The sequence below is a fragment of the Gopherus evgoodei genome, chromosome 7 (genome assembly GCF_007399415.2).
Source record: "Gopherus evgoodei ecotype Sinaloan lineage chromosome 7, rGopEvg1_v1.p, whole genome shotgun sequence".
Lineage (NCBI taxonomy): Eukaryota > Metazoa > Chordata > Testudines > Testudinidae > Gopherus > Gopherus evgoodei.
In genome coordinates this window covers 23,653,217-23,676,047 of record NC_044328.1, presented here as the reverse complement: position 1 = coordinate 23,676,047, position 22,831 = coordinate 23,653,217, and the positions used below count along the sequence as shown (strand labels likewise).

The window sequence follows — 22,831 nt, the reverse complement described above, 5'->3', positions numbered from 1 at the left end:
TATTCAACAGGTCTGCTCCTTTTACACACTGAATCTAAGGGATGTCTATACTACCCGCCGGATCGGCAGGTAGCAATTGATCTGTCGGGAATTGATTTACTGTGTGTAGTGTAGACGCGATAAATCAATCCCCAATCGCTTTCCCATCGACTGCTGAACTCCAGCAGTGCGAGAGGTGGAAGCAAAGTCGATAGGGGAGCCACGGCCGTTGATCCAGCACCGGGGGGATGCGAAGTAAGTAATTTTAATTCGATCTAAGATACGTTGACTTCAGCTACGCTATTCTCGTAGCTGAAGTTGCGTATCTTAGATTGATCCCCTCCCCCAGTGTAGACCAGGCCATATTCATACACTTGAATGAGAAAAGTACATTTTTCTTACTCGTACTCATTAGTCCTGCAGAGCCAGCATAGCTATGGATGAGCGGTATGTTAATTCTTCTTGTGCATTAGCAAAATAATCCCAATTACAGAGCCACTTACACCTGTGCAACCCCACTGACAGCAATGGGATGCCCCAGGTGTAGTGGAATGCCATAGTTGTAACAATTTTTTTAAAATATCTTTTTGTTGTAAAGTGAGCACATTTCATATGCAGGCTATTGAAAAACAAACATGGAAATTCATACTTAAAAATAAATTGTTTATTTCAACTTTTGATAGCACCCATACCCTGCTCTAGATACCTTACAATAATTAAAATGAGTAATATTAAATATATAACAGTATACTCACAATGCCATAATAGTTGGCTTTAATAATAACCACGCATCTAACTTCTCCTCATTGTCATCGTGTCCACAGGCTATCAAATCTGCGTTCTGGGGCATCAAGGAAGGGACAAGATCCAGCATTCAGAGCCCTTCAGAAAAATACCTTCCCCTTCAGCCCCATTCTTACTTAACCAGAGATGCTGCTAAGTTAAGCATGTCTGCTGAGTGTAATTCCTATGGTACTGTACCAAATAAAAGAGACAATCTCTAGAATAGGTAGGGCCCTTAAGCTCTATCCAGAAATTAACAGCCAGTGCAGACTACAGAGCGATAACTATATGAAGCTTTAAAGCAGGCAGGATTGGCAGAATTCAATTTTTTTGTAATTTCAACAGATACTACCAATGCTTATTTTTAACCATGTGTTCTATTTTTGGTTATTTAAATTTTCATAGATGTGAAAATTATTTAATGACAGTAGACACAGATTCAAAAAGTTTAAGCTTTATAACCATTAACACAAATTTTCAATGTTGTACTTTAAAATATACGAAGTAAATAGCCGTAAAATCAAATGCTAATAAGTTCTCAAGCAGCATTTTCTTACTTTACCTATCTGTAAATTTCAATCAACAGGGGAAATATTTTTTCAGTAGTTTGCGGATATAGAGTGATACCAACATTTATCGATTTTTACTTACTGGTAAAAAATCAAATCTTTCCAAGCCTACAAGTAGGCCTGATTCTAATCTCACTAATATTAGTTTTACAAGTATAAGGAGGATACACGGATAACCTTTGTCAATGCATCAACCATGCCAGGAAAGGTAGTAATAGAAAATTAGTTGCTGAATAACAGGGACATTGCCACTCATGTTGCTCCACTACCTCTCCTAATGGCCTTACATACACATTGAACAGGAGGGATGAGAGACTAGAACCCTACAGTACCCCAATCTGAAAGAGCAATCAGCCAAAGCCATCATCTGGGACCTCTCACAAATTACCCATGATATTGCCATGCTTTCCTCCAACACACTGCATCAGAATGCAGCCTCACAGACAGTATCGCGGAGACCAGAGGCATCTATTGGCATAGCATTTTTAATAAATCAGAATGTCAATGAGGGCAAAACTGTTGAAATATTATTTGTTTTTAGACATGATTTCTCAATTGTTACCTTATAAACAACCAACATGTTTCAATTTGTTACTATATTATTTCTTAGAGCAATGTATATTATGTAAGATTCTTAGACAAGGAGTAAATCCAAAAGAATTTCCAAGTTTGCTACTAGTTCTCCTCCCACATACCATATGTTTGAAACTAGTGTTTATGACTCAGCAGACTCTTTGGGTAATATATTGGTTTCATTTTACTGCAGATCTGGGTTCAAATGAGTTTGTACACTCATCCAGTTTCTTTTAAAAGTTAAAGACACTTATTATGTTGCTGGAACTCCTCCTCCTCAGAAACAAGATGATAATCCTACTTGAAAAAAAGTGAAGAGAAAGGAGAGAAAAGAGGATTAGGAAGGAGGGAAAGTAGTTTGACATGGAGTGATAAATGAAAGGCTAGAATGGAGGCGCTTCCTAGAGTAACCTTGCTGAGGAGTCACAAATCATGATGCTATCCCTGCTGATTGTTCATTGGAATTTTGGTATAAATATGTAGCTATACATTTGCTATTAAAGATAAATGTTATAAAGAGATTGCTGCCTTATATTTCTTTATACTTAACATTTGTATGTAGTTATATTGGTGTGGGTAGCATTTTACAGAGACAAAGACAAGCTCCTTGCCTGAAGAGTTTATAATCTAAATTAGATATGACACAATACGGGGGGGAAATATGTCAAGTGAGAGGGAGGAAGGCTAATTTACACAAACTACCATTATGACAGATGTATGCATTCACAAAGTATGCATTATATTATGCCAGTTACAAACATGAGCATGCGCGCACGCACATGCACAAAGTTAAAGGACATTATTGGGCTTGCAAAGTACTCAAAAGTTAGCCAATGCCAGCATTTCCTAACTTTTGAGAGCTTGACTTTTCAATTTAAATAATGTTCTTTTAATATTTGCTTGGGGGAGGGGAGGTTGTATGAAGTTGTCATAATATAATGTAAATTATGAAGGCAACTACCTCTCATAATGCTAATACCTATAGAACCTTCATTTGGCACTCTGAGCAGATGCATTATGAGACAGTCTTTAATTGCATGATCAAATAACATTTTTTCCCCCACAGGACTGTTGCCTCATTCAGTGGATGATTCATATCATATACTCATGGTTCAATGTGTGGCCCAATCCTTTCTTTATTGCACACTCTTCAAACCCTGCTCTGAAGATAGTATTATTAATTTCCTCATGGGCTTTTCTCTGGCATCCATCACTATAAAATCTGAGTGTGTCACAACAATTGATCTTCACAAAACACCTGTGAGAAGAGTGGGTATTATTATCCCCATTTTACAGATGGGGAAGTGAAGCACAGATAGATTAAGGTCAAAAGTATCTACTAATTTTGGATACCCAATTTGAGAAGCCTAGGACCTGATTTTTCACAGTGCCTAGCATTATATAGCATTTTATATAGAATCACAGAAATACAGAGCTGGAAGGGACCTCAAGCACTGAGGCATGACTAAGTACACCATCCCTGACCGGTTTGTTCAACCTGTTCATAAAAATCTCCAATGATGGGGATTCCACAGCCTCCATTGGGAGCCTATTCCAGAGCTCAACTACCCTTGTACCTATTGGGTTCAGTGGTCAAATACCCTTGTAGTTAGAAAGATTTTCCTAATATATAGCCTAAATCTCTCTTGCTGCAGATTCAGCTGATTACTACTTCTCCTGCCTTCACTGGACTTTCCTACGGCATGGTGCCCAGAACTGGACACATTACTCTGGATGGGGCCTCATCAGTGCTGAGTAGAGTAGGATAATTACCTTCCAAGTCCTCCAGACAAGACTCCTGTTAATACACCCCAGAGGATATTAGCCTTTTTAGCAAATACATCATGTTGTTGACTCAGTCAATTTGTGATCCACTATAACCCCCAGATCCTTTTCTGCAATACGATTACCTAGCCAGTTAGTCCTTATTTTGTTGTTGTTGTTCATTTGATTTTTTTCTTCTTTAGTGTAGTACTTTGCACTTGTCTATACTGAATTCCATCCTGTTGATTTCAGGCCAATTCTCCAATCTGTCACAGATATTTTGAATTCTTTTAATCTTGTCCTCCAAAGTGCTTGCAACCCTTCCCTGCTTGTTGTCTTCCAAAAATTTTACAAGCGGACTCTTCATTTCTTTATCCAACTCATAAATGAAAACATTGAATAGTACTGGACCCAGGACTGACCCCTGCTAGACCCCATCAGATACATCCTCCTAAATTTGACAGCAAACCACTGAGAACTGCTCTTTGAGCATGGTCTTTCAACCAGTTTTGCACCCACCTAATGGTAATTTCATCTAGACCTTACTTCTCTAGTTTGTGTATGAGAATGTCATGCGGGACTGTGTCAAAAGCCTTACTGAAAATCAAGATATATCATGTCTACTGTGTCCCTCTATCCAGTAAGCCAGTTAAAGAAGAAAATTAGTTTGTTCTTGACAAATCGGCATTTGTTCTTGACAAATCCATGCTGGCTATTACTTATAATCCTATTAGCCCCTGGGGGCTTACAAATTGATTTTTTAATTTGTCCCAGTATCTATCCAAGTATCAAGGTTAGGCTGTCTGATCTATAATTCCTCAGGTCCTCTTTTTCCCCTTCTTAAAGAGAGATGCTATGTTTTCCTTCTCTGGTCCTCTGAGACCTTACCCATCTCCATGATTTCTCAAAGATAATCTGCTAGCGGTTCTGAAACTGTTTCAGTTAGTTCCTTAAGTACCCTAAGATGAACTGCAACTTTAATACATTTAACGTTTCTAAGTATTCTTTAACCTGTTCTTTCCCTATTTTGGCTTGCAATACTTCCCTTTTGTTGTTAATATTAATTATAATTATCTATGTTAAGCATCTAGTCACAATTTACCTTTTTAGTGTAAACAAACAAAATAGGCATTACGCACCTCAGTCTTCTTAGCGTAATCCATTATCCTCTCTCCCTCCCTGCTAAGAAAGGACCTATGCTTTCCTTTGTATTTCTCTTGCTCCTAATGTATTTATAGAACCTCTTCTTATTACCTTTTATGTCTCTTGCTAGGTATACCTCATTTTGTGCCTTAGCCTTTCTGCTTTTCCCCCTACGTGCTTGGTGCTATTCTTTTGTACCCATCTTTAGCAATTTGTCCATATTTCTACTTTTTGTAGGATCCTTTTGAATTTTCAGGTCTTTACACTGTTCTGATGGAGCCACATTAACCTCTTACTGTTCTTATCTTTCCTTTCCATCAGGACAGTTTGCTGGTCTGCCTATAATATTGTCTGAGAAACTGTGAGCTCTCCTGAACAACTCCTTTTGTTCAAAGCACAGCTCCAATTGACTTAAGTCGTACTGTGAGTGCCCAGCACTTCTGCAAATCAGACCCCAAGCGCCCATAAAATGAAAATTAGTTGCTGCCTATGAAAAGTTTGGTGTGACTTGCCCAGCATCACACAGGAACTCTGTGACAAAGTCAGGGATAGAATCCAGTTTTCTCGGGCAGCATTCAACTGCCTTAACCATGAAACCATCCTTTCTTTCCCTTCAATCCCCTGCCTCAATCACTGCACAAGTTCCAACATTTTTTGAAATAAATGTAGCAGGGGTTCTACACACAACAGCCTTCTTGACTACACAGCCTTAATTAACTCCCAGAGCAGGTCCATCCTGTGTACTTAATGAGGCAGTGGTCTTGTGGGGAAAAAAAGAGCATGTGCTCATGTAATTCAAGACTGTCTCAGGACATATGCACAATGGAGGGGGAACCTTCATTTTGGGGTTTCCTACTTGACTGTGCACCTTTAATAATGTCCTAACAGAGGGATATGAGTGTATGTGTAATTTATTAGGTTTTTAAAACCAAGCTAAAAAATCAGAAATGCCATCATGTCAAGTCATATTGACACCCATCTGAGTCATTCTGCGATTTGAACTAAAAGAGTAGCTGATAGCAGTAACAGGTTTTCATCCAATGTGGACCAGCACTAGAAGGGGGATGATATACACTGCCAAAGGGTTTCACAGATGAGTGGTTAGATTTAAAAATCATGAGTTCCACTACAGGCTCCAGAGAGAAGTGTGCTCTAGTGGGCACAGACTCTTCTGCCTTTCCTTCCCTCCCACTACGCGTATTCCCCAACGACCTGTCACCCCATCACCCAGTCCTTTGGCCAGCCATTCCCAATCACCTCCCCACTCCCATGTCCAGTTTCTCCCCTCCCAGCTCCTCATCCAATCTTTCTCTTCCCCTTCCATTCCCCCCACTTCCATATGCCTGCCCCCTGCCTACATACCCTGCCTCCACTGGGTTCCCACTCCTGGTCTTCTCAACCAGGTAGTCACAGCCTCTTTCTACCCCAGTCCCCAGGTTCCTTCTCTTAGATACAAATACAAAGTCAGCCAGAGGCAGACTTCTGGCATGGAAAATTTCAGCCCAACTGGTTAAAAACTGTCAAAGATAGAAGCAACTGTAGATTGTGTCAGGCAAGCTTTATATTTAGGCAGTGCTACCATCCCTGTCTATAATATTTAGCATTGTGTCTCATTTCTGGTGACATTTGTTATTTATTAAGTTTTAGGCCAGCCTAATAAAAGCTAAAGCTACTTAATTCTGCTTCCCTTTCACATGTTCGGTAATACCTCACCTCAGAGCACTGATGCCAACAGTAAAACACACAAGTAAGGGTAATGCAGCCATCACTTTTATTAAGCTTGTGTGGGTCATTGTGGGAGAGGCTGAGGAAAAAGAGGGGAAGATTCTGAAGGTGAATGAGGCTTGTGGCTGACAGGATCAAGGATAATTAAGGCACAGAGGACAGCCTGAGAGAAAAGAGGCATGAAGGTATTCAAGATTATCAGAGGGTAGAGTTCAAGCAGAAGAGTGGTAAGAGGTAACATTGTAGCGTGGTCAAAGATCTGCAGCTCCCTGAAGACACAGGCAAGGGGTTTCAATATGATATTGATGAAGATGAGGAAAATAAAGGGACTCGAGGGGGGGATGACGTGGTCAGAGCAGCAGGAGATGACATTGGCAATGGTATTTTGGATACTCTAGAAGGGTGCAATGTGGGAATCAAGTAGATCAGAAGGAAGGTTGAAACAGTATCCGTAAGAGATAAGTGTTTGGAAGTAGGGATAAAGGAGGGATACATTGGGATATATTGTACAGGAGGAAATGGCAATTTTTTAGCAATAGCCTAATGTAACTAAAGCCAACCAAGCCCAGAATTTTGAAAGGCAAAGCAGGAGAAAACTACAATAATGGTACATCAACTATGTTAACATGATGGACAGGTCACAGAAAAAGAAGATTAAGGAGAAGCTGCTGGACTTGGCCAGAAAGAGGATGCAAGTGCAGGCTCAGTGAAGTGAGAGGCCAAGTAAGACTGAAGAGTCATGGACAGAGTTAGCAGCATGGAAGTCAAGGCAATGGGACAAGACAAACAAAAACAATGTATCTGACGTTCCTGTTTGTAAGCTTCCCAAAATGTTATTTATTTTTAAAGCAGTACTTGTATTCACAGCCAAATGTTTTGAGGTCAACTGTAAACAGCTTACATTTTAGTCAGGCTTCTTTTAAAAGTCCACTGAAATGTCTGTATCAGCAGCATAATGCTAGAAACAGCTGAGCAAAGTGTACAGACAAAGCAGCATTTATTGTAAGTAAACCTCAGTATTTAGACCAGCTCCCATAAGTTGAAGTCTTGCATGTCTTAAAAATGTAAATGTTAGTTATTAGACTAGTTCAGAAATATTCAGTTAAAAATACTTGTATAAATTCATCAATACTCATGGCTTTCAAATTCTCATTTTCAACCTCTTAAGAACAGCATCCTAATTATACCATCACCAAAATACATATTATATAAAAATATAGCTGGACATATAAGCATGTGTGTAACTATCGATAAGCATAGCTATAGTTATCTAGATAGATAACATGTGACCAGCTGTATTTTACTGCATTATAAAAGACTTTGCATATTTTAACATTGTGAAACAAAAACAAATATGTATTAAGTCATTAATTTGCCATCACAAAAGTTATTTTCATGGAAGGTTACAGGAATGAAAGAAAATTCTAATTTAAATGCATTTATCTTCTAAGCCAACAAGCCATTCTCCGGTAAAACCTATCATTTATAAAGGGTGACAGGATATAAGTGTTAGTATTCTCTCACTCTCTTCAAAATAACACATTGTTATTTTGATGCTAACTGATAAAAACAGACTGAGATGCAGTACAGATGGTTTTATGCAGTACAGAATAACAATAGTTTCTAGCCCAAATATGCTTTTCCTCACAGGAATTAAAACTGCATAAGCTTTTATCTTGCAGTCCGTAAACATTTTGTAATAAAAACTGATTATAAAAAGCTGCTTAACAGGTTATAAATGTTTTTAAGAATGATCTTTGAAGTCTAAAATCGACCTTAATTTAAAAAAAACTTTGCATTGGTGAACATCACAGAACATGATAAAAACATATTGAGCTAGGTGAAAAACATTTTTCCCCAGTTAGAGCTGAACTGCATATTTTACACATTTATTCAGGTAAGCTGATGCTAACATTGCAAGCCAAATTCTACCCAGGTTTGCACTCCATCATAATGAACAGACCCGTAATGCAAAATTTGTTCTTTTTCTATGTAAGATATTTTTAATTGCCATGCTGATTTTTCCGGTTTTATTTTTGGAAATAAACACACAACATGCACACACACTCAATGTATCCCAACCTTTTAACCAAACCACAGCTTTCTTTCTAGCTTTCTTTTGCTAGCAGTGCAGCTAAACTGCAAATAACAATTTGTCATCCACATAGTCTTGCCATTTTGTTAACAAGGAGCTGGATTATATTACGCTGTAATTACATGGTTCTGCAGTGAGATTACTCAATGTATCTGCTTAACAGAAATTCAATATTCGGTCAGTCTGAAGCAACAGAATTTTTTTTTCACGTTACAATTTTTAACATGTCTTTCATACTGTTAGATTAATACTCAATATCCACTTTGAAGTGTTTCCATTCTTAGAAGTGTATTTACTTTTCTCTTATACCGGCAATCAGAAAGGCTATGTAAAGATTTCAAACTGACAGGAATGTCCATACTTATATTGAAGCCTAGAACACATTTAGCCATTCTCCACAGTTTAACAAACTAGGCCGTTCTCCTGCATTTATGATCCACATAAATGGATCCTCACACTGGTGCAGAGCCCACTGATTTCAAAGGGATGTCCTGCAGGTGGATTCTTGTGAGCTCTGACACCAGTTCCTCTTAGTAAGTCACTTAACCTCTCTGGTTTTCTTTTCCCATCTGTAAAATGAGGATAACATTTAGCTATCTCACAGGATTGTAGTGAGAAGCACTCAATATCTGCAAAGTGCTACATAGGAGCTAAAATACACCAAAACCTTCCAATGGCTGGAGGCATAATGGCTCCCAAACACCCAGCATATCTAAAAAATTTCCCTAGAAACTCTTTAAAATGTAACGTTAGGTATGAAGCAACAAGGCTTTATATCTCATGCAGCTTGAGGTTGGGGAAAGAGTTGGAGTGTCCCGTTTTAATATATGGAGAGAGAGAGAGTGAGAGTGTGTGTGTGAGTGTGGGGGTGTGGGTGTGAGAGAGAGAGAGAGAATATGTTAAATTCAGCTGCTTTTAAAAAAAAAATTTAATGTGAGGAAAGGTGGCTTGAGATACCAAGAGCCAAGTTCACAAGAGTCTTGTTTATAAACCTAGTAACATTCATCCTTCACTAATTATTAGAGCTGGTTGGGAATTTTCTATTGCAATGATTTTCCAGCGGAAAATGAAGTTCTACAAATTTGAAGTTTCTACAGGGAAAAGTTTGATTTTTTTTCATGTCAAATATAAATTAAATATTTGATTTCGGATCCATTCAACCTGAATCAGAATATTTCGTTCTGTCCCAAAAAAGAGACATGAAAGAAAGTCGGGCATCAGGCTCTCAAACTACAACTCCCAGGAGGCAATGTACCCTCAGTGGGAAAATGTGATTTAATGCTCTAACCCAGTGGTTCCCAAACTTGTTCTGCCGCTTGCACAGAGAAAGACCCCTGGCAGGCCGGCCGGTTTGTTACCTGCCATGTGCACAGGTTCGGCCAATCGCGGTTCTCACTGGCCATTGTTCGCCACTCCAGGCCAATGGGAGCTGCTGGAAGCGGCACAGGCCAAGGGACATGCTGGCCACTGCTTCCAGTAGCTCCCATTGGCCGTCAGTAAGCTCCTTGCTATCTCTCAGATTCCTCCCTAAGCCTGACCCTGCCCTGTCCCCTAATTCTCTTTCCAAAATCCTGCTGTGCTCCCTAACACACAGAGTAAGGTGAGAAGACCCACTGTCAACTTTTTCCACATACAGCTATACCACATGCATTGGAACAAGATCATTTCTGCTTCATTCAGAGCTTTTGAGACTCTTATTTGGCTTGGATTACTGCACCAAATTCCCATTTTTATTCACCCTTTTGATGCATCTTGAGATTGCATTTCTTTGTTTTTGCAAACTAAATTTGAAATGTACTTTAGTGCTGTATCTTTTTCCTTAACTACAGGGCAGCCTGCAAGGTTTTCCACTCCACAAACTGCTTACAATTTAGGATGCATATTTTATGAGTTTAAATTTACTTTCATGTGTTAGTTTTAAATTGTTGAATGAGTAATAGATTTTATAAATATAATAGATTATAAATAGATTTTTACTACAATATGGGGCTATCAAAAAGTACACCCTAGATCTACTGAAACAACTTTTTTCTTTAGCTAAAAATGTGGATCTACAACAGATGTTTTGTCTTGCAATCAAAATAAAGACTCAGGCATGTTTTTGACTTGGAAGGGCTATTATTGGCAGTAGGTCAAGTGTACTTTAGATTATGCTGCCAGAAATATGGCCAAGTTCAGAAGCAATTAGTGTATGCTAAGAAGCTTGAGCATCAAGGAGCCTTAAGTCACTGTAACGTACATAGAGAGAACACCCACTTGTGGAAAAAGATGCAAGGAACTGCTCCCACACCTCACAAATCCCAAGAGATTTACACAGATCCCAAAATATCAAAGAGGAAGTATGTCTCTCTCCACCAGCTTTGGCCCCACTAGAACTATGCCACCAGGGGGTTGAGCCTTACTGATAGCTGAGTCTGAGATGCCTGGGAGGGTAATCTCCACATGAACTGGAATAAGGAGGGCAGGCCAATAGGGAAGTGTTTCCAGACTCCAAGGATGAAACTGCCTAAGGAGGTTGTAGAATCTCCATCACTGGAAATTTTTAAGAGCAGTTAGACGGACACCTGGCAGGGATGGTCTAGATAATACTTCGTCCTGCTGTGAGTGCAGGGAACTGGACTAGATGACTTCTCGAGGTCCCTTCTAGTCCGATGATTATATGATCTGCCACATAGCAAGTTACTATGGAATCATCTCTGAACGTGGCCAGAATTCATATTTTTCTTTGTGGTACAAGGAATTTTTTTTTTCCAAATTCACATTTGTTGGAGTTACAGAGATCTAGTTTATATTTCTTTTGTATATACTGTTAATACTGTTGCACTTGGATATCAGTGTTGGATGTTGTCTTAACTGAAATAATAATTTAGCACTTAATTGCATTTTTTTCCCCTTAGTGTGGAGTTGGATTTTAAACAGCAGGAAGACAAACTACAGCCGGTTCTGAGAAAACTTCATCCTATTGAGGAAACTCAGGTTGCACCTTTGCCTTATTCTCAGGAGAGTTACTCTTCAACTCCCAAACAAAAATCCAAAACTGAATCAAAAAAGCATGGAAGATGGAAACTCTGGTTTCTTTAACTAAGTCCATTAGCTCTGGAGTTTAAGGCCTTCTTTGAAACATATTTGGAATTCAGTTAATCATCTAAAAAGGGATCTTGATTATTGATCGTGTTATCAGCCACTGTTACTCTGGTTATTATGGGCAGCATTCAGTTCTCACCATATGTACCAAAAAGGCCTTTGTACCTATAAACTAATGTTCATGAGCAAGGCATTAAATCATACCTTGCCAACTTTTATTTGCAGTTCACCAATGTGGGATGTAAAATCAGAAATTTGTATAGATAAAGATGACAAGCAAAACTATTTTCCCACCACCACCACCACCCTCCTTCGATCTGCAAGTGTTACATTTCAACCTGGTAAATGGCATCCTGCACACAGCTAAAATAACTATTTTAAAGCCTTTCTATGTTCTGTTTCATTTTAAACATTAATAAGGAAAAAATGCAAGCCTTGTGTTTGCAAAGATCTTCAATTTTACATTTAATTTTGCAAAATAAGTGGGGGTCATGAGAAGTGCAATTTTTAGCACACAATATCCTGGAGAAAGCACAACTTTTCAAATGGTCCAAGACCATGAATAATCTCTATGATGTGACTATATATGTGTATTTGCCTTCATGTGCTGTAGAGTTAAACCAAGTTATTACATCTCAGCGTCATATTGACACCTCTAATTTAGTGTCATATTTATCACCGGACTTATGACATATTTACTGCTCATTTTAAAGGATGAGCAGCCAGAAACCACCCGAAGTCAGGACACACCTTTAATCGCTAAAAGTTGACAGGGTTGAAGCTATGGGAGACTAACCTTTCTTAGATCTCATTTTTATATTTTGGTACTCAAAGGCCAAAATGCTATATTCTGGCACAGAATATGAAAAAAATAAGATGGATAATAGTAAAATGATAGATTGTTGGCAGTTGCCACACTTTAAATCCTTTCTGTAATTCAATCGTCAGAAAAACGGTACACTATTGTAGAGGGTGCTATAAATTTCATAGTACGTATTATGCTTTATTACAAGAGTTCAGAAGGGCCTGGCAACTTTAATAGTTACTTATTTAGCTGCGCTTCTAAGATCAATTTCCAGACCAACATAATATCATTTGTATTAAAGTAATATATTAACTGTACTAATCAATCACACTTCGGGGGGAAAGCTGTGAATCAAATTTCTTCTTAGATTTTTAAAAACAGTAACACTTTAAATCCACTATCGGTTATACACTGCAATCTTTTCCATTTCAATATTAAGCACTGTCATTAAAAAACCCTAATCTAGGTGACCGTCTGGAAAACTCTTGTAATGATAGGAATTGGAAATCTTGTTTCTTTTTTCTTTTAGTTAAATAATTTGAGTAGTGTACACTCGTGACAAAAACTGGGATACAAGGTACTGGCTCTGCAACTTCATATCCCAAGGCAGCATTAAGATGCGAATATTTCAGTCTTTAGATGCAGCAAAAAGGTGGAAGAAATGAATCCCTAACAGAAGAGTCTGCACCTACTAAATAAACCTGGAGATGTTTATGTTCAACTCTTTTCTCCCCCCCCCGTTACCTCAACATCAAATCCATTTTAAGTACTATTAATTCTACAAAGATCCTGAAGCAAGCCATGTGGTCTTTGTCTTCAAAGTAAATAGAAAGTTAATGTGAGTACATACAGTATATGTGAAACTGTTTATGTCCACTTCAAAACTATTTCAACTGGATGCTTTAATGAAAAACTCACCTTTGCAGTAAATGTCAAGAGGGCTACAATCCTTGTACATAAGTAAACCGTATTCTAAAATATTTTTGAGAGAGATAAAGGATAAGAAAAGGTGTGCTATGAAGGAAGTGCAATTGTTTCATGTGCTGAAAAATGTTTCATGTATTTTATACTGTTTTTAATTAATTAAAGTTATAAAACTGTTTACAAGATATCCCATCTTGTTTTAAAAATTCCAACTATTTCAAAGCAGTATATATAATTTATTTACTTATTTTTCCTAAACAGGACAACATCTTGAGTACGGGCATATGTAGAAAAAACACGCACGTTCAGTATTTTAAAACAGTGCTAAACTTCAAAGTATAGTGTCACACTTACAAGGTAAATATCATACATGTCAAGTATATTTTTTAAAACACTGAGTCAAACATCTCACAAACGGGATTCTTTACAGATGGTTAATGCCAACTAATAAGACAGACTTCTTAAAAATCCATTCTAAATATTCTTGTGTGCAAGAACTCTGATGCAAAACTCTATAAATGTTTTTATGCTTGGTTACTGAGTCATAACCAAAACTAGTATTATACAGGTGTTCAGAATGAAAAAGGATTCCTTGGTGAAATATTTAAGAGCTAAAAAAATGAAAGTTATCACTGAGTGTTATCTACATGTCCAGACTATTTTCTTAAACAAGTTGAAGATTTTTAATTTTTTACATTTTTTTAAAAAGAAAAAGCATAGTATGATGCATAGTAAATACATATTGTGTTGAACCATGCCATACTATGTAATTTGTAATAAAATATTTTTTTTCACGTGTGTTAAACGCATCATATTGTATTACATTTAGGATCACACAGGCTCGATTTAGATCTTGAGAAGAATATTTAATTCTTATAACTTTTAGCTACATATGGTATGTGACTGACCTAGAACTGTTTCCACCCTAATGTGATACATGTGATAAAAAGCAGGAACAACATTATGACAAAGGAAACATCACCACTATTACTGTAGCATATTATGTAATTTTGCTGCTAAATTCATTGGCAATATCATGCATTCTCAGACACTAAATTTACTATTTGCACTGCTCCCATAATATGCTTTAATTACTTTCTAATCAATAAATACTGCAGTAATTTTGCATTACTTACTGTTTTCATAGTACATGGACAATGTTTTCTAAGTCTGCATAAGTCCCATTAAGCAACAGTGACATTCCTATGCTTTGAAATTATTATTAGGAAACAATTCATGTAAGTACCACTTGTTTTCTTAAAATTAATCACTGTAAAATACTTTATAATCAGGGTAAAATGAAAAAAAATCATGATTAAAACTAAAAAACACAATAAGTACAAAGTGTTTGTTTTTTCTTGCTTCAGATAAGATGCTATGCAATGAACAAACAGAATAACTGGCTACGCGTTCTTTACTTTCTTCAATGTTTTAATGCTACATTACATTTAAAAACTTAATAATTTTTTCATAAGCATTTTGAAATCAAGCTGTTAAAATTGCATTAATCTAATGTAATAGCACACAGTATGTACCACTCTTAATTTCATGGCTCTGATTACCACCAATAATATAATGGCAGTATGTTTACAGCTCTGCTATACTAGGATGAAGCAGAAGGCCTGAAACATTTCTTAGCATTATTTCAGTATCAGTAAAGTACAACTATAGCTGCTGGAAATATGCTTTCAATTTATGTAACTGAATGCAGTCTCGAGATAAAACTTGGTACATTAGATGTATATTCCATGTCCATTTGCTCCATTCATGATGATATTCAATTCATACATCAATGCACAAAAAGCTAGATAATAGTGAGGGAACAAAGTCTTAATTTTTGCAATAGCTTGTAATGAGTAATTTGAAATGTGTATGAGAAAAAAAATTAAATTGTGCCACAAGTAAATACTATTTTTCACTTTGCAGTAGCCAATGGAGAAAATAACATTGTAAACCTTCTGCCCAAGACTTTGGCACTCACTGTACCACATGATTCATAGAGTTCAAATTCCTCAAATTTTATAAGCGAAGATCCAAAATAGCAAATACTGAAAAGTCCACCTATTTATTTTCATTGCTGTGTTTGTGAGGGGAAACATATTGAGTTGGTGTTTTTGAGTAAAGCGTGGGTCTTCATGATTTTTGGACTTATAATACTTATCGAAAGTGCCTAAAGAGAGCATCAGAAATTCTAAAATGTTTTTACAGGATACTCACAGTTCTTTCCATTTTTCATTTTTTTTTTAAAGCAACCCAGTTTTTCAGCACCAGAGAAGCTTAAAGATCCTGGTACTGTCAAAGCAAAATCTTGCTGCAGCTATATACATTAAGCCTTTATTGGGTCTTCCATAATAAAATGAAATACATAAATAATCTAGTGTGGACAGAGTGACTATAGATAGCAGAAGAAACCATAAAAGAAAGTGAGAGGAGACGGGAAGACTTGAAGATGACAGACACTGGAGACTGGGTGTAAGTGTACAGAGTCACTTGTGATAACAAAGGCCATGGTTATCTTGCAAAAATCATGGTCCATATCATATTCCAGTAACTACTCATGACTCTCTTCACCTGAGCATCAAAGAGATAAACTGATACGAATTGATATTCGTTTTACCAACTAGCTAGTGAGCTTCATTCTCTGACTAGAAGGTTTCTGAAGGTTTTCAAACCCTGGTGAAGGCTGGGAAAAAAAATTATCTAGAGATAAAACTAAATGATCAAAACAGATTTAGCTTTTAATAGCAAAAACATATTTACGATAAAAATGGTAAAAAAAAAAAAACAACCATTGAAGGGAGTTTTTAGGAGGAGTCATGAGGTTTCCAGAGTCCCTGCAAATTTTAAATGTAACAAAGAAGAAAAAATTAAAATGTTCTGATCTCTAAAATTTGTTATTGTGCTTGCATGTGGAATGTAAGTTTGTGACATATAGTACGTGACAGTGTATCCCATGTTAAACATAGGTATCTGGGACCAGTATGTACAACAGAAGCATCTATTGTCAATACTTTTGTTGAATCAATTTAACAATTGTCACAACAGTAAATCAAGATTTTCAATCATATCCATAAGCTGTAAGACAGATAAAATAAGTCTTTTCGAATAGTCACAAATTCTCAAAAAAGCTGAAAGCGAGGCTTAGTATTAAATTATTTATAGTTTCATAACCAGACTCTTGAATTATATATTCTCTTGCAACGGCGAATATTCTGCATGTTATATTAGTGCTTATCTACAAATTTCATGTCCTACTGATGCTCTTTGTCTTGTGATCAGAAAACACACTGTATTTAAAAAAATAACCATCAACATACCTTTACTGTGTCTGTTTCAAGGCAACTCCATTCTACCTTGAACAGTTGAATTCTGTTAAAATCCCCTGTTGACATCCAAAATGCTAGGTTCTCAAGTACAGACACAGACACATGCACACACTTTGGAGCATACTGCACACTTCTGCACAGTTTAGAACTTGGAAATGTGAGTAAAGAGTATTATCTGTGCAAATTAAAGCATCAACAAAAGAACACCGTGTTGGATATTTATACATAAAAAGCATCCATTACAGTGTATCTAAGAATACCAAATAAAAATCCCACTGATCTTAAAACCAACTTGTGAAAAGAATGCGTAATGCAAAACGAATGTTATCTGATTGACTTTTGTCATATTGGGCCCAATCCTGCAAATCCTTGTTCAGACATGTACCTCCATTGTATTCATTGGGGCTACTCAAGCAGAACCACTGAGGAGTGAATATTTGCAGAATCAAGATGTAAATTTGTATCATAATTAACATATTGCCTTCTTTTAAAGAAGCAGCAAGCACCATCAAAAATCTTCTAATATCTTTGCAAATACATAATATGCAAATTCCATATTATTACCAGTGGAATACATTTTAAATAAGAGGTGAAATATATAGTCATTTTTTCAAGATGAAGAAATTATTTAGATGCAACTACTAGAACACCTGTATAGGTATTTTATGTAAGAAATGAATTATATATGATTTGTGATACATTACTTTAAAAAAATGCCATCACCTAAATGATCCTTCTTTATGGTTCTTTGTCTAGAAAATGCTTTGTCTTCTATTTGTTCTGCTATGATCTATTCTCTAATCTAAATTCTAGGTGCAACTTTCAAGTCAAAAAAATTTAATGCATAAATCTCAATCTGATGCTGATCCAAGAAGGGTAAGGTTATGCATACTAAGTATTGGTTGCATTTCCATCTTATTACTTTATTGACACCACAAAAATGAATCATTATTGGTTGATTACCGAGAGATGCTTGTAGAAATGCACTGAATTTTAAATAGTAAGTGCCCTCTTAAAAATTCCTGATGCCGTCAGCATTCATTAAATAATTATAGTGTGTTCAGATGTAATGGTTTCAGGCTATGTTCATGTTCACAGTGTGCATTTTTAATACAATTGCGCTTAGTTAAAAATATATATGTGCAGGACTTAAACTTGCAAATACATTTTGCCGCAGCTAAAAAGGAGGAAAACTAACTATGGGTCTAACAACGTAATGCTTCAGAATATATCCTGTTCTGGTTTTGTATCATCTCAAATATACAGACATCATCACAGTTTAGCAGAGGGGAAATAAAATTGAGGAATTTTGATAAATACATCAACTATATTTCTACAAACAATTTAACCCATAGAAAGAACAACAATATTTTGTCTGCATTCTACTGTCTACATATTTTATTATATACAAACATATTCAAATCTAATGACTTTTGTCTGCTTTCTCAATATTAAGTTTTTCTTCCATAAGAATTATAGCTACTTTACTTACTCAAGGATTAATCCTTGTCATTTGGGGGCAGGGGTGCAAAATCATTAACGGACAGCATGTTGTTGGAAGTGGGAAAGCAAGTGCCAAGATGATAGCTGGAGAGACAATTAGGAGTAAGAGAAGGTTTTTATCATTCTTAGGGATACAAACATCATTACGGACGATGAAGAGTGGAGGACAGGGTGAGAGGATGGTGTCCAGGGGATGGACTGAGGGCCCAGAAGGATGAAGGGAGATATCCTGATATGAATGAGAGACTGGGGTAAAGGAATAATATGGAATTAGAGAAAGAGAGGAGAGAGTTAATTCAGAACATTCTCAGTCTGGGTTTTTTTTTTTAATTATGCAATATAGTACAGAGAAGGAAGAGGTAAGGAAAGAAGTTTTAAGAAGAGAGTCAAAAGCCATTAAAGTGTGCAGATTGGTAGGAAACATTTCATGATCTCTCCTTCTAGGTTTCCACCAAAGTAATTGTTCCAGAATGGTACAGAACTTTAAAGGAATAATGTTCATGTAAAATGCAAGCTTTTACACCAGTTAAATACACTGTGTGCATACGTGCTGCAAATAGTGACAAACATTTACAGATTTTTTTTAAAAAGTTAATAAAGGCCCATATCTTCAGCTGATACAAACCAGTGTATCAGTAGCTGCACTGATGCAGAATATTTAAGTGGTCCAGTAAACAAAATATTTTAAAAGGTAACAAACTTTGTTAAATATAATGTTGAGCAAAACTCAACAAAAGTTAAGCTCTTCTAATATTAAGTTATGTCAGTGCATTCTCAAATGGATAATCTTGGAATAACCATATTATTTCTCAGGACTTGCATGGGCACACGCCAGAGTCTTTGTTTCAATATGAAAGTTGTAATTGCCAGGGCCATATTCTGCAATCCTTCACTTATTTCAATCAATATGGCTATGTGAGTCATTACCCCTATTGAACCACCAATAATGCGAGTAACTGTTGGCAGAATCAAGCCTCCAGTCCGATTTACATGTCAGCAACAAAAGTTTATTTCATTTACACAACATTTTTAGCTAGTTAAAATCTTGTAATTGCAAAAAATAAATTAGTTTTGGTTAAACATACCCAATTAAATTAATTATTTGATCACTGACCATTTAAATAGGACCTTTCTCCTCCTAATATAAGCCACGCAAAAATTATAATCCAAATCTCTATAGTTTACTGAACACACAAGAGAGTTACAGTAGGTTTTTTACCACCGGGGATTTAAATCCTATATTATGTGAAGTGCAAGAAGTTGTGATAAAAATACTTTTAAGTTTATGTCAAGAGACACTTACAATGAGCTCTGAATCGCGTCCCATGGAAATGACGGTTCTATTTACTGTCCTCAATAGCTTCTCCATGATTATCTGGACATGTCGCTGTGTTGGTCCCTGGAGAGAAAGGATAATCTAGTGGAAACCATCGCCAAAAGACAATCATTAAAACTCAAATACTGATGCTCGTTATTAAAATTCATCTCTCCTGTTGAATCCAAATCAATTATAACTCCTCACAACTACTGCTCAACAAGATGAAAAACAGTCTTTGTTAAAAGCAAAGACCGCACAAAGGAAATAGACTATTACTGCCTGCTGCTGAAAAGTCAATTACAAAATTAGAGTAATTTAAATAAAAAGTAAATCCTTGGGGGGGGGAACACAATGTTTATGGCATTTGGTTAGTTCACAATTTAATTTTCCAAAGACATTTGTTCCCCCATTTAAAATCAAGGATCTCTAATCAAAGTAAACATGGCATACACCTCTACACTGATATAACGCTGTCCTCAGGAGCCAAAAAATCTTACTGCGTTACAGGTGAAACCGTGTTACATCAAACTTGCTTTGATCTGCTGGAGCGCGTACCCCGCCACCCCGGAGCGCTGCTTTACCGCGTTATATCTGAATTCATGTTATATCACGGGGTCGGTAACCCTTCAGAAGTGGTGTGCCGAGTCTTCATTTATTCACTCTAAGGTTTTGCGTGCCAGTAATACATTTTAATGTTTTTAGAAGGTCTCTTTTTAAAAGTCTATAATATATAACTAAACTATTGTTGTATGTAAAGTAAATAAGGTTTTTAAATGTTTAAGAAGCTTCATTTAAAATTAAATTAAAATGCAGAGCCCCCCGGACTGGTGACCAGGACCTGGGCAGTGTGAGTGCCACTGAAAATCAGCTCGTGTGCCATCTTTGGCACCGGTGCCATCGGTTGCCTACTCCTGTTATATCAGGCTGCGTTATACTGAGGTAGAGGTGTACTTAATAACAGTGTATCAGATAAATTAAACAACTTAACTAAGGCATTTCAAACTGATTCTCAATTGCTTCATATATATTCTGCTTTTAGAGGTGATCTGCTAGGACTTTTTTTTTAAAGCATTAAAAGTGTGTTGTTGGTGTTACTGTGAATGCCCTTTATGAACACATTAGGGATGAATGTGTCAACCGTGTAAGGGGAGGAAGTCCCACAAAGATTGGGGGTAGGGAAGTATCATACTAATATAAGCAACTTGCTTCCTCTACTCTCACAATGTAAACATGCTCCTTAAAAGTTACTTGCCTTCCCTTGCCCTAATGCAACTTTCTTTAGGGACTACTCTATGGTTGTCAATATTTGAATTGTTTTGCCAGACAATTCTCTGAATAGGATATGCTATAGGCTGTTGCTGGACAGCTGTACAAACCTTCTTGTGAATTTTTTTTTTTTTAAATGAGTGAGAAAAATAACCCAAGGATCACCAGTTGCATTTAACTTCCAGAGGCTCCCGCTGGCCAAAGTGAAAAAATATCCCTCATCTCCAGTACATGTATGTGCAGCTACTGTTCTGCAGCACCCAAGCTTCCTGATGGTGACTGGAACTTTCCTACTCTGTGTCCCTTCTCACCTTCCTTTCCCCACAGCTTCTCCATCTCCCTTTTCTGCCTGCATACAAGCAGCTCAGCAGCCCTCTCTCATCCAAATGTTGGTTGTCTCTCTCAGTAACAGACAGGGGCAGCTCTCGGAATTTTGCCGCCCCAAGCACGGCAGGCAGGCTGCCTCCTGCAGGCGTGCCTGCGGAGGGTCCACTGAAGCCATGGGACAAGCAGACCCTCCGCAGGTAAACCGCCGAGGCCGGCCAGCCTGCCTGCCGTCCTCGCAGCGCCGGAAGAGCGACCCCGCGGCTTGCCGCCCCAAGCACACACTTGGCATGCTGGGGCCTGGAGCCACTCCTGGTAATAGAAGCCAGCTCCTAATTCTGCCCTCTACCCCTCATGCAGACCCTCTCAACTGTGTTCAGCTCAGCAGGTGGTGGAGCTGAAAGCCAGTAAGTACGGCTTGCTGAGAGAGATGCAGACAGCAAAAAATGGGGAAGGACTGCTGCGCCGTCAGGACAGAAACTCGTCTTTTTAATGTAATCTGCTTCCTGATGCCATGGAATCTGGGATCGTGGAAGAATGCAGTTACCAAGGACAGTTTTTAAAAAGTTGGAACTTGCCCTGGCCAAAGTGTAGGTAGCTATGCAGCTCCTGTATAGGAATCCAGACTCAGGCAGCAACCCTCTCGTCCAAATATCTTTATCGCTGGCAAATAGCCACAACAGATTATAGCTCCCCATCAAAGGAGAGAGATTTGTATAGTTACTGTCTAGTCAATAAAAAATTGAGATCATGCAAATGACACACCCACAACTGCATAACAAAAAAAAGTTGTGCAGTTTTGCATGTATAATAGTACAGCACCTTTACATTCTGAATGGCTAGGACTGTTCAACTTCCCTATAATACTCAAGCAGAGGGAAGCATTGTCAAGTTATTTAGTTATATCTTGAGAGAACTGGCTAGAGGGGGACTGTTTTATTTTACTGAGCTGTCTGAAGAGTAGCCTACTTTCCACAGATTGTTTTTAAATGTCATAGATCACACGGGGATATTTCTGTACATTTTAAATTCCTGACAAATTGTTCATTCAGATCATCAAACCAGCATTTTGGATTTTCCCATAACTCGAACAAGTCCTGTTGCTAAGAAAGTCATTTAAAACTACTCTTTTACAGTGAGAGACTTGTAAGAGACTATTTTTTCCTGTATTGAAATTTTTTTCTACAAATTTCAAACAGCACACTCAGTTTTTATCTTCTTTAGTTGATGAACCACCACCACAGGACCAAAAGCTGGCCCAACAAACCAGCATCAATGCAGTGAAGAGGTTGAAGAGTTCATGTTCCAAACTCATCAAACGCTCCCCAATGTGGCAGAAGGTGCAAGTGCTGTGGAGGAAGGATGCTCAACTCCTGTGAGTATCTGACCAATAGCTGGAGCGGGAGCCATATTCCATTTCCTCTTGGCCAGAATAAAAGTTGTCATAAGTGAGAAACATTGAGGCCATAGAGCAGAATGGTGAAAGAGTAAATATCAGACAACACCACCTCACCACCGGCCACCACAATAGAGGAGGTGAAGAAAGAAAAAGAAGGCAACCACTCAGAACAAAAATAAATGACAAAAACTAAGTCATTGCCAGCTTCACTTCATGATCATTCCTGTCAGTCACAAGACGCGGTATTCTTA

At 37.4% G+C, this 22,831-nt stretch overlaps 2 protein-coding genes across 3 annotated transcripts in view; one reads left to right on the top strand and one right to left on the bottom strand.

Annotated features, from left to right (window-relative positions):
• The window catches only part of INSYN2A (inhibitory synaptic factor 2A), an 86,004-nt gene extending 70,786 nt beyond the window's left edge, over positions 1-15,218 (top strand). For both annotated transcript variants that reach the window (XM_030568321.1, XM_030568322.1), the window contains exon 4: positions 11,529-15,218. In XM_030568321.1, the coding sequence (XP_030424181.1) occupies positions 11,529-11,712 (184 nt within the window). In that variant the 3' untranslated portion in view covers positions 11,713-15,218. The remainder of the gene's footprint in view (positions 1-11,528) is intronic.
• DOCK1 (dedicator of cytokinesis 1) overlaps positions 1-22,831 on the bottom strand; it is a 541,297-nt gene that overhangs the window by 360,436 nt on the left and 158,030 nt on the right. Inside the window, 1 exon segment of the mRNA XM_030568323.1 lies at positions 19,577-19,672. Within this exon segment, the coding sequence (XP_030424183.1) occupies positions 19,577-19,672 (96 nt within the window).